We start from the raw sequence: 12,273 nt of genomic DNA on the forward strand, positions 1-12,273 counted from the left end.
TCACCCATTTCTGTTGAGACAGCAGATAAAGGGGATGACATGTGCACACGCACACCAAACAAACAGGAAATGCTAACAACCGGAGGAAATTGATGGACTTTACCTGAAGTCATGAGTGCTCCTCCTATACATCCAATCATGCCCCGACCTCTGACTTCCTGTATATCTTTCACTGTTACTGATTTACAGGCCAGTCCATGCTTTTATTATGTAATCAAACCTGCTTCTCTTAGAGATTTCATCCTAAGCGTGAGGACTTTATTCAGGGTGCGTTTAATTTAGAAATGTGTAAAATACTCCTTAAATATCCAGGGGGAGCAGCATTGCCTTTTGGTGGGCAAGACTGCATATTTGGAGCGCTTCGTCCATTAAAGGAATGCACACAATGTGAACAAACAAGGAGGATTATCAAAACAACTGGTCTCATGACATTTCACTGCATATTCTAGTCTTGTTATCAGGCTTAAGTAAATAAATAAAGAAGTATTCCTCTGGAAATCTGACCTCTGTTGCCCATTCTCTGTCGAAACACTGGCACACAAATCTGAAGAGAAGCATGCAGAACCACTAACAAAACAACAAACATGCGATGAAAACACCTGAGAAAGGCAAAGCAGTAGTGAATGAGAACAATCTTTTATTGGTGTATTTGGAAAAATCTCGACTACATCCAAATAACCAGCACCGAGTGGGGCTGGGCACCACGGACACCACTGATGCAGCAGGGCAGTTGTAGTTCAATTAGAGTCACTAAAAGATTTATCAACCACATCTGTGAGGATATTAGAGACTAAATCCTGTTGGGAGAGCAAACAATCACTGATTGAGGTGATCAAGGCGGAAATAAACCAACAAAGAGCATATTGATGGTGTGCATAGTCCGTACACCGCTGGAGGAACAGAGGAGGTCATCATGAAAGGTAAAGGTAAGTCTGCGTGAACATCATGTTCAAGTTACTGAGCCACGCTCATGAGGTCCATGTTCAGAGAAGGTGGAAGTAGTGTCCGAGTAATGTCTGGAGGTCTGAGACGGGATGCAGATAGCGGACAGTGAGGGTTTGTTTTCTTTTTGAATAGTCTTTCTGAGGAATACTGGAGATCAAAGATGTTTCAAGGTGCAACAGATAATGTTCATCCAAAGAAAGAAAATCATTCGATAATATAGAACAGCAACAACAAGAGGGATAATCATCATAACCATAACAATAATAATAGCAGAAATGGTAACTATTCATCATGGTCGTTAAGGGGATTAAAATCACACTCTATTACTAGTCATCCCTTCCCCCAGAAACATAACATAGTGTACCATGCCCCTGTGTAGGTGTTGTGGGTACACAGAGAAATTTATAGATACAGTTAAAAGTAATAACAGGAGTAAACAGTAAGGAAAAAAAGCACTAAATAGCAACAAGCTTTGTGGATCAACATAGGAAAATTTTGGCTTTTATTTCTCCCAGAAATCTGAGAAATTAACACCATTCCACTCAACGGGGGTATTAAAACCCATTTCCTGGAATACATCAAATACACAAAATAGTATAGGCCTATCCAATATACACAACATTCCTCCCCCACCCATAATAATGCTAATTAAAGTGTGTTCATGAAAGTACAGTAAAGTAACAATGTGCGTTTTACTGGGAAGATTGGTTACTTTTTCAGAATACGTCTACAACACTGAGATTTTGAAGTACTCTGCACCGTCGAGGTACAAGAGAGACACGGGGACAAAATGTTGTGGGAAGAGTTTGCACATAGCTGCGAGGGGATTGGCTGTAAGTGAGAGCGGACAGAAATAGAGCGGTTGGATTATAGAAACAGAGGAAAAAGAGAGAGAGAAATGTCCCAACAATTCAAAGAGAAGGATCAAGAGGAGCAGAGTCACCCGGGGCATCACAACAGCAGGCTTTCACCAGCTTAGGTAAGATACGAAAAACACCAGAGCAGATTAAAAGCACTCAACTGGGATAGAGAAAAAGAGATAGAGTCAAAGATACAAGTATGGACTAGAGGAAGATGTACCAATCGCATAAAGTTAAGCTCAAAGTACAAAGAACTAAAAATTGTCTGGGATTTTAGTTAGAAAGGATGAAGTTGTTCTATTAAAAAAAAAAAAAATGCACGAGACGAGTGCTGAAGATAGTGCTGGACTGTTTACATGGTGTCTCCCCTTGTCTCTCTCTAGCATGCCCCATTCCCAGTGACAGAAACATAAACAGGAAAAAAAAATTAAGTGCTTGAGTAAAATCCACAAAAATGTTGAACTATACGATTATAAGATCATTTTTGCTCTCTATATTACAATTGTTACATGCGTCCTCGCCCCCACTGCTGCATCCTGACTACGATAATCAAGTCGAAAAATACCCATCGATGGCTGACCACCTGTTAAAACATCTCCGGACTCATCTATAATAAAAAGATATTCACCATAGCTTTGCCCCCATCTCTATGTCATGTAGAAAATATACAAAATTATTCTCCAAATTTGCTCTCCCTCTAATTTTTCTTTAAGTATTATAAAAATATACAATTCTCCAATAACAAAACTCTTAAAAGTCACATCTGTTCATCTGTTAAATTATTCTCTCTGTCTTTCACTTTTAAGAGCCGACACCTCAACGAAACAAGACACCTGAGCTTCATTACACAAACTTTCCTCCTTGTCTTATACATTCATCATCATAATCATCAGCTTCGTCATCATCATCATCTCCATTTTCTTCACCCCATTCTGTCCATCGTGCCACCCTGCGAAATAGTCAGAGTCTTAAATTTAATCCAGCTTTTGCTCCTCCTCCTCCTGATTTCGCTCCACGCCGTCATCACTGGTCAGCAAGACGGTTCTCGTATTTACTAAGGATGTTGCGACAGCGGCCAAGTTCCTTCCGTATCTCGGCCACTTCCTGTCGGAGGGCGGCGTTCTCTCGCTCCAGGTAGGCGGCGCGCACGGATATCTGGTTTTCCTTGAGACGGCGAGCATCTCGGGAACGCTTTGCTGCCTCGTTGTTTTTATATCTCCTGGTCCAGTATTTCTCATCCTGAGAGAGGACACACAGAAATACCACACACTGATTAGCTCGGTTGATCAGGATATTAAAGCAGTTTTGTTAGAAAGTACTTCAATAAAATAATCAATGAATGGTCAGGCTTCTTTCTGAAGAAGTGTGTAGTACTCCTGTACAGCTTAACTTTTATCCTGTTCTTGGTATTGTGGGTGTTTTGGCCGTGAATGAGCGTGGGACATGTTCCTTTCAGGTTCTTCAGTTTGGTCTGTACTGAGTTAGTGTCTGAGAGCAAATAAAGTATGCAAACAAACTACAATCGACTACTGGAAGAACACCTTAAAAAGACTGAGTGTATTTAGTGCTTTTCCACCATTTGTCAAGGTGTCTTGTGTTTTTGTTTTCTGTTTGTTACTATCCTGCTTTGTCGATATTTAATGTTTTTATTCTGGATCAGTTTGTAATTTTTATTTCGAAAAGGGTTATATAAAAGTTATAATATAAGTTAGTCTTTACTTCCTTACTTACAGCTTTTTGTCAGTGCCTATATTGATAAAAAGGTTCCTCAAGTTTGTTATTTCTGCTCTTGTATTGCCAATTTTTGTTAGATATGCACGCTTCCTTTAATTAGGTCATGTGTACCTTAGAATTGGAGCTATAACAATTAATCAATTGAAAGAAACTCAATGTGCATCGCTTTTCATTATCTGTTTAAATTAATTATCAAGAAAAATAATAAACATTCTCTGGTTTCAGTTTCTCAAATGTGATTGTTGGCTGCTTTGTTCTTTTTGACGTCATTCTAAATTAATCATATTTGAGTTTTGAACAGCTGGTTGGACAAAATAAGCACTTTAAGACAGAACTCATTAATTTATGATGCCCTCAATAATCGCAGTGAAGACTCACCTTCAAGCTGTCAGGCACCAGGATCTTGCGGGCCTTCTTGATCATCGGCTGTGGCTTGAGCTCCTCTTCGCTGAAGGAGTGCCTAATGCCGTCAAAGTTCTGCTGGCCAGAGGAGTTGGACATGGTGTCCGAAGTATCCATGTCAAACAGGCCAACAACATCGGGCCCGCTACCGGTGGGCGTCAGCAGAGGTGGACAAGAGGACCCGGAGGAGGAGCAGGGTGACTCACAGGAGTCGTTCATACTCGTCTGACTCCCTGAAATTAAAAGAAAGAAGAACAACATGTATTACATGCTTTTCACTGCACTGTGTTGAATAACACTGTCAGACTTGGATGGGGCAGCTGCTCAATGAGACAGCAATATAAACACATGCAGTATTACATGATGACGGCCACCAGATGGAAGCAGAGAGCTACTTTCTTAGTGTTATAAACAAGCAACAACATTCCTTTGCCCTTCACTGCCTCCAAAGACCTGAGGATGTGTTTGTATCTGCTATCAAAGACAGGACAGTTTTTGGGGAAAACATAACTTCTAAAGAATATTTTGTCAGTACACCCTGCAAATACATATATTACATTACATCTACATTACATTTTACCATACAGGTCAGCAGATAAAATAGAGTTACAGGTTGCTGTGGTAAGAAGCTTTTAATATACTTTTCTAACAGATCCCCTCTACCTCTTCATATTGAGAAGCATTGATATACATAATCTATTACACACCTGCAAGCAGTAGTAAAAACCATAATCAGAATGGTTAATGTATATCTCTTATTGTGTGTGCTACTGTTAAAGAAACATAACTACAGTCCTGAAGTTCCCGTAGAATCTCCTGTGTGCATTAACAAATCAAAACCACATGAATGCAATCGGTGCATGATATTGGCCATTATCAATAATCAAAACCACAAATTCTGGCAGACCACAGCCAACATCCTGTGCTAAACAGGATAGAGAAATCTAAAAGTGGAAATGTTATGCAACTATCTACCCCTCCCCTTTCAAACCAGTTTCTTTAAGTGGGGCCACTATAGGGCTATACCTCACCCCACCCCCTTTAAGGCCCAATGCACCTCACTGAACTGACTTTCCTTCCCTGTGAGAGCACAAATCTCCACCCCTCCCTGTTTCTTATCACAGCTCAATCAGCACTCTTGTCAGAAAAATGATCAAATTACAGGCTAATGCTAGTCAGGACAGGTGTTAACCTAAAATGTATCTGATAAATTCAACTTATAGCCATTTAACACACTTAGAAATGACCACAGGATTGCATCAGCACAGCCTTAACTAAACCTGTAAGTTCCAGAAAGCTGGTGATTAATGCAGACTATGAGGAAACACTAATTAAGAACAATATAAAAGCACACAATGTGATGTAATGTGCAAAAAAAACGCAATGCTAAGCACTGTTGGTTGGAGAAAAGCACCAGCATGTCCTCTCTATGTGATATGTGTTGCCGGATGTGTAATATACGAGCAGCTATCACATGAGTGGTGATTGCGTAACGGCCAGGTAATAGAGGGACACCCAGCAGCCAAGTGTTTCATTGTGACATTAACATGTTCACAATGACAATGCCTCCATAACACAGCAAAACAAATGAAAAAGTGCTTTCAGACCCCAAGATGTAGTCAAGCAAGTCCCCTAATAAATAATCAGCGGGTCTAAATATGAAAGACTCTTGGTGGGGATACTGTAGGCAACCAAGTACCACCAACGATAGAAAATATGCATATTTTCCTTTGTATGTATGACAAAACCAGAAGATTTCAATCATTTCTGCTGCTTAAATCCCACAGCAGGAGCTCAGTGATGTGTTTTTGTTGAAATGAAAACCTGAAGTCTTCAGCCCACCTGTGGTAGGAGGTTGCCTCTACCTGCTTTTTGGGAACACAGACGTACTGAGTTGATTTGGCTCATTTCTGTCCACGTGTTTCAGCCTTCAGAGAACAGGAGGCTTTTACTTTTGGAGAACTGGCCAATACGTGACTACACACATTTCAGGACTCGTACAACAACATTCCTGACGATGTTGTGATGGCCAGAGGTAGCCCTGCTCCTTCTACGATACCTAATATGACCATATGTTGTTAGGTGTTGCCTCATTCATCACTGACGAAGCAGCTGTGGGTTGGGCACCTTAATGACACTACAGATTAGAGTACAAAGTTGATGAGTTATTCACTCCTCAGCAAAGTCATATCATGCCCTTAAACTTGCATTCTTTCCAATGGCCAGCAGGGGGAGACCTCACTGGTTTCAAAAAGAAGTATGAGTGTATGTAAGCTTATGAGAAAATGACCCAACTTCTCAGTACACATCTTCCTGTTGAGTTTTTGGCCTGAATCACTAGTTTCGAGTCTACTTCAACACAACATAATTTTTTTAAATCATGGTCCCATTTAGAGTAAAATAGATGATAAGGACAGGTTGTGAATCCGATCCAATCAATATCGTCCCCACCTCCAGCCTCTCATCCAAATATGGTCGCTTCTGCCTCCAACAAACAAGATTGCGATGGCTGTAATGTCAGGGCTTCAAAAAATGCCCTTCTGGCAGTGAGAGCGTTTTAACAATCACTGTCAACTGTCGACATTCTTCACTGAAGAAGACTTGAAACTAGCACTTGAGACCAAAAACTCATTAGGAAGCTGTTTACTGAGGTACTAACTCAAGTGAAAGTAGGGTCATTTTTTCATAGGCTTACATACAGCTGGGCCTCTTTGCCTCCAGATAATCACTTTCTATTTTTGACTGTAATCCTGTTCTATAGCTGCTTCCCCTTTCAGCTCTGTCAAACCAATCCTTGCTGGATGACGTAAAAAAAGGTTGCTACCAATGCACCAGCGTGGGAAAGTTGTCATGTATATTTTTATATCTTGATATGGCATAAGTGTTTTGTTTTTTTGTTGGTTTTAAAGGCTGCATTACAGTAAATTAATAAAATTTTCTGAACTTATCAGACTCTTCTCCTTTTTCTAATAGTTGCCTTTACCACCTTCATTCTTCAACTTCAAAACAGTCATTATATCCACATTTTTTAATGTTTTTTTTATCAAAAATCTTGTTGTGTTAATATTTTGTGAAAGAACCAATAGTCATCCCTACAATACTGTCGCAATATTGAGTTGTTAGCAGGTGCAAAAATATATTTTGATGTTTAATGTTTTTGCTTACTCCTAGCATTTATGAAGTGCTATTGAAGATATTTCAAAACATTGAGATATATATTTCTTATTGCTAATGGCCTAAAAATATCACATTATTATTCTTAAGCCTTATCAATTTTGTAATTATAATCTCAAATTTTAAAGTAAGTCAAGTATTTTATATAGAGAGGTTGTAAATTGAATGTATGTGACAATATAAATGCGATGTCAGAGTTAATAAACATGCACTTTGACACTGAAAGACCGAAGGAAAGATCCTGTTTAAACATCCCACACAGTATAAAATTATCTTGTGGATATCAGTGTACTTAATGTCATTCATTGTTGATCAAATGTTCTGTTTGAAGTCCAGCAGCAGCAGCAGCAGCACAGGGAAACTCTTCCTGTTGCTCCGCCTGTCCCTCCCCCTGTGGGCTCCTCCTCCCCGTCCACTGGCCCTGCCTCTAGTTCTCTCACTCCAGTACTCTCATCAGCCTCGGCACGTGTACTGACGCGTACACATGGCTGTGGCGTGTGAAGTGGGGAGAGATTTAAAGACACGCAACCGCACACACTCACACACATCTCTCCCTCTCTCTCTCTCTCCCTCTCTCTTAGTACTGTTTTGACCCTGCCGTACATAAATAATTGGCTGGGGCTGAATGCTGATTCTGTTGTACACTCCAGCACACAGATCACATGCCAAACTGAACCAAACCACTTTGTCATTACTATGACGTTGACTCATCAAATAGCTCAAGACTTCTTTCTTCGCTGCACATGTTTCTGTCAAATCCTCTGCCTCATCCAACTTTTCAACTACAAAATGAAAAACTACATCTCAAGTCATTGCTCAGCAGCCATTTCAAAACTCTGTGTTTTCTCTGTCAAGTTGACTTTGCGTTGCGCGCCATGTGATTGTACCTCCTGCCTTCGGTTTGTCCCCACAGGACAGAGAAATGCTTGGTCACCATGGTGTTTGTGTGAGTTAAAATGCTGACTCACACTAACCCATGGGAACATTGTAAGCACACCACCCTGTAACCTTGATTACATCTCACCCATTATTGAATTGTAGGGTCTACTAGTCTCATATCAGGGGACAATTTGTCTCTTTCAGCTTGTCAACTCTGCAACGTTTGCACAAGCCTCTTCCATGATATTGCTGCTTTGAGCTGATATGGATAAAAAAAAACCTTGAAGAGTAAACTGTCCTTGTTCATATTTCACTGAAAATGGTTCCATGCAAGTGAACTCACCATGCAGACAGTCGCTCCCTCCCGAGAGGCTCTGCGGCTGGGCCACCTCCAAGCCAATGAGTGATGGAGAGGAAGAGGAAGAAGGTGATGAGGATGTAGAGCCTTGTGGGGATGAGGGCGGTAGGCACTGGGAACTCTGGTTGGGGACAGCTGACTGGGAGCTCTGTGAGGGGATCTGGGCTGAGCTGGAGCTGTTGTTGTTATGCATGCTGCCCATTCCATTTTCTGTCAGAAACTCCTCCAAGTCCATGTACTGTAGCTGGAAGAGGCCCCCATCGGCAGGCAGGGTGCGATCCCACAAGAGGGGCCCCAAGAACTGGTTGAAATTTCCTGTGCCATTTCCACCACCTCCACAGCCATTACTGCTATTGGTGCCTGTTCCACTGCCATTCCTCATGGGGCACACTCCCAATGAGTCCTCATCAAGGTCCAGCCTCTCTTTTTCTGCCAGGGATAGAAGAGAAGGATTAGTATTAGTACAGAGTGAAGATGATGAAGAATAACTTTGGTGTGACATCAACTCTCCATATTGGTGGCAGGTGTATCCATAAGAGACGCTTGTGCAAAATCTCCCTGCCATTCTAAGTCTCACACTCACACAACCACACACAAAAACACACTCACAGATGGACCAGATGGTAGCTGAATTGCGGCATTAAGCAAGAGCCGAAACCAATTTGTTGTCATAACATATACATAAGCTCCTGAGCAAATCTCGCAATAGTTGAAGGTACGTTTTGGCACAGCCAGCAACCACAACGCATGCCTTCACAGCATTACAGCTAAACCAAAACATGTTATCACTCAGCGTAGTCTGGATCCCAATTTGGAGTCGCAGCAGGGATTATAATCCAGGTGACTACTCATCAGGGTCAGGGAGGAGGCAACATGAGTGTATGATTGTGCGTCAGACTTTTGTGTGGAGTTCTGTTCAGCAAAATATGACAAATGTAGTGTTTGTTATATAATTATGTTACATATTTGTATTGCAATAAGAGCAGCAGTGGGTGGAACAGCCCCAGTATGATTTCTTCATGCTCTGTCATTGCACACATTGAAGAAAGGTGCTGCTGCTGCTGCACATAAACAACACTGTGAGATAGTATTAAGTCATCAAATAAGAAGATTTCCTCACCTTTTGCATCACACAGGGTTTTTAAGCGTTGGTCTCCCTTCATGGGGTGCTGCAGGAGGGATTTGAGACCTGTCATGGAGTTGAGATGCCCTCCTGTGAGGGAGCCTGCAGGCTGAGTACAACTTCCAAACTGGGGGCTTGCGCCTGCTGGGAGGTCGGGGGTCGGAAGCTGGGTGAGCTGCCTAGACATCCTGGACCAGTCGGGGTCGCAGAGAGACACCTGGGGCACTTGAAGGGGTGTGGCGAACTGACCGGAGTACCTACCAATAGTGTGCTGGATGACTGTGCGTGAGTGTGCAGGAGGGGTGGGGGTGGAGGGTGGAAAGAGAGAGAGAGAGAGATAGTTTTGAGAAGTGCCCGTGCAGAATAAAGCAACCATTGTAACGTATTAAGCATTGAAATAATGACGCAGTTTGATTACACTTTGACAAGTTCAGTTGAAAAGAATCGCATGCAACTTTTACCTTTCACTCGCAGTTGTGGAGAGTTGCTTATTTCCTCGTAGAAATATTTTCATCGAAATATTCCATTGCTGTTGAAGCTGCTCAGTGGATCAGGCTGTTATTCTCAGTGGACCAGTGTGGGAGGGACACTCAGACCATCTGAGTAAGAATACTGTCCATAATAAAATATAATAAAAAAGGCAAAAAGAAAATGCCAATAAAATCCGCACACTGCACGGACGAGAAAATATTACAACTTAAGGAGTAATATCCCGCGATATCGTCCGGTGATCAATAAGAAGAAGAGCCCCAAATAGTTGCAGACCAAGTCTCCGATAAAACAAAACAACCGAAGCGAAATAGTGTGTATAGAAAAAAAAACACACACACACTCAGCGACGAGGGCAGTGGCTGTGTTGGTCAGATGACAAGTTGTATTGGTGTTTCTCTCCTCTGCTGTCGCGCTCTGCTGTCCGTCGCAGGGGGAGGAGGGATCGTTTCCTCTTTCTCTGTCTGTACTTTTTTTTGTATCCGGTGGATCCAGTCACGGGCGCACGAGCCTCGGTCTGTGTTTGGGCCGTGCGACGTCCACGTCCGACCGTCCTCTCTCTCTCTCTCTCAGCTGGAACGGACACGGGCAGTTCACGTGACGTCACACCTCGCGGAACAAACGAGCGAGGCGCGAAGGGGGCGGGGCCGGGCTTTAACAGACCCCGCTTATTATTTATGAGACACACCTACCCTCGTGCCACACTTCGAGGAGAACAGCGTGTTTGTTTTGTCTGACAGGTACCAACACTGTGACTGATCATAGTTTGTGCATGCTGCGGTGATAAAGACAAAAACACATGTCAGCCCTGATGTGATCAGAGACAATCTTTACACCAGGAGGCCATCATAAATAACTCTTGTGTTTCTGCTCAGTAATAATAACTCTTAATAATAACTCTTGTGATTCTGCTCAATATTACTGCTTCAAAACTTTGCCCATCTCCATTAGGGCAGAGTTTTGGCTCTCTGTAATAATCAGGTAGTGCAGCATGGCTTTTCCAGTTTCCTTGTAATCCACAGAAAACGTGAGTGTGCCGTTTTTTCAGGCGAGAGGAACGCTTCAGCACGTTGCCTCCCGGCGTACAATAGCTGTTCCAGCTCACGTGTATCCAGCACGCGGAGACCAGGCCTGTCCGCTCGCGGCGCCGCCTCCGATTGGCTCTGGGAGCTCGTCGCTCCGCCCACGACGAGCGCCTATTGGATAGAAATAGGTCGAAAAAAACCCCGCCCGCTCGGATTCTCCCCCCCCGTGCATGCCACTGCCGCGTGAGACCAGTTCGAAACACAAAGAGCGCGAGGGCTGTCTCGTCTACTGTACACATGAAAAACATAGCGCAGGAATCCACCCCGTTGTTTTTTTCACAGAGAAGGACTTTGCAAAGTTGATGTTTGAGTAGTTGACAGACTGCAACTCAAAGCTCCAGTGAATAATGGAGAGAAATGACACAAATAATGTAACAGTGCTGTCAAATTCAGTTAACTGTCCGGAGAACCCTTGTTTTTCTTTCAAATCAAACTACCCATGTGGAAGTCCACCTGTCTCCCCACCTCAAACAGCAGTCAGTGTGAATAATCAGGCCTAACAGATGGTTTTTATCACCAGTCTGAATGCCTAATGCACAACCTTGTGACTTTAAAATTACTTTAGCATGTGATACCAACACCATCCCTCACAGGATATTGTGGTTGGTGACAGTCACATAAATATCAAATTATCTAGTCAAGCAACTTTTTCCACCGTATCATTCATTTGTAATCACAGAAATGGGTTGTCTTTAACAAATTATCTGGTTTTCTAATGTCCCGAATACCCGGTGGGAAAAACGCAAAATTATATGCACTGAATTTCACTCTTAAACCACATTTCTGAACATTTGGTGGGATTACTGAGTGGTACTCAAGCATTTTGTTTACTTTGAGGCATTAATCTTGTAGTAAACAGCAGACAGGCGTATAATTCAGTCACACAACACTCAGCCTCTCCAGTCCACCCCCTATCAGTGCAAAATCCATGTGACTGCCACACTCATCCACACCAGGCCAAGAGTACAGTATAAATAAATGAGTTGCTTACTGCCATCTTGTGGAGCTAGGAGTGAGAGGTTCTACCCAGCCATTTATTTCAAGCATGGTGATAATATGCTGCAATTTTTAACTATCGGAAACAATTATAACCTTTGAGTAATCTGGCCAATAATATTGGAAATCCTAAGAACTTCAATGAAATTTATTGGTATATCAACTACATCCTGAAATCCATGTAATCCACAGAGTGATATGTAATTCACACAGGACATAAAGCTAAAT

General features: G+C 42.3%; 1 protein-coding gene across 1 annotated transcript; it reads right to left on the bottom strand.

Moving 5' to 3' along the window:
• Nucleotides 1–617: 617 nt before the first annotated feature.
• On the bottom strand, nucleotides 618–10,625 carry dbpb (D site albumin promoter binding protein b). The gene is made up of 5 exons (XM_084358699.1): nucleotides 9,937–10,625; nucleotides 9,473–9,754; nucleotides 8,338–8,781; nucleotides 3,918–4,174; nucleotides 618–3,044 (listed from the first exon to the last, which is right to left on the bottom strand). The coding sequence occupies exons 2-5, from the start codon at nucleotides 9,660–9,662 to the stop codon at nucleotides 2,829–2,831; spliced, it is 1,107 nt and encodes a 368-aa protein (XP_084214825.1). The 5' UTR covers nucleotides 9,663–9,754; nucleotides 9,937–10,625; the 3' UTR covers nucleotides 618–2,828.
• Between the last annotated feature and the right edge of the window lie 1,648 nt (nucleotides 10,626–12,273).

This window comes from Pagrus pagrus (assembly GCF_965226575.1).
Source record: "Pagrus pagrus genome assembly, chromosome: 7".
Classification (NCBI taxonomy): Eukaryota; Metazoa; Chordata; class Actinopteri; order Spariformes; family Sparidae; genus Pagrus; species Pagrus pagrus.

Excerpts from the sequence above, each read along its gene's own strand:
- dbpb (XM_084358699.1), bottom strand. The coding sequence starts at position 9,662 with ATGTCTAGGCAGCTCACCCAGCTTCCGACCCCCGACCTCCCAGCAGGC. Across the intron at positions 4,175-8,337 it reads AGGGAGCGACTGTCTGCATG|GGAGTCAGACGAGTATGAAC; the intron begins GTGAGTTCACTT and ends TTTTAATTTCAG. Across the intron at positions 3,045-3,917 it reads TGGTGCCTGACAGCTTGAAG|GATGAGAAATACTGGACCAG; the intron begins GTGAGTCTTCAC and ends GTCCTCTCTCAG.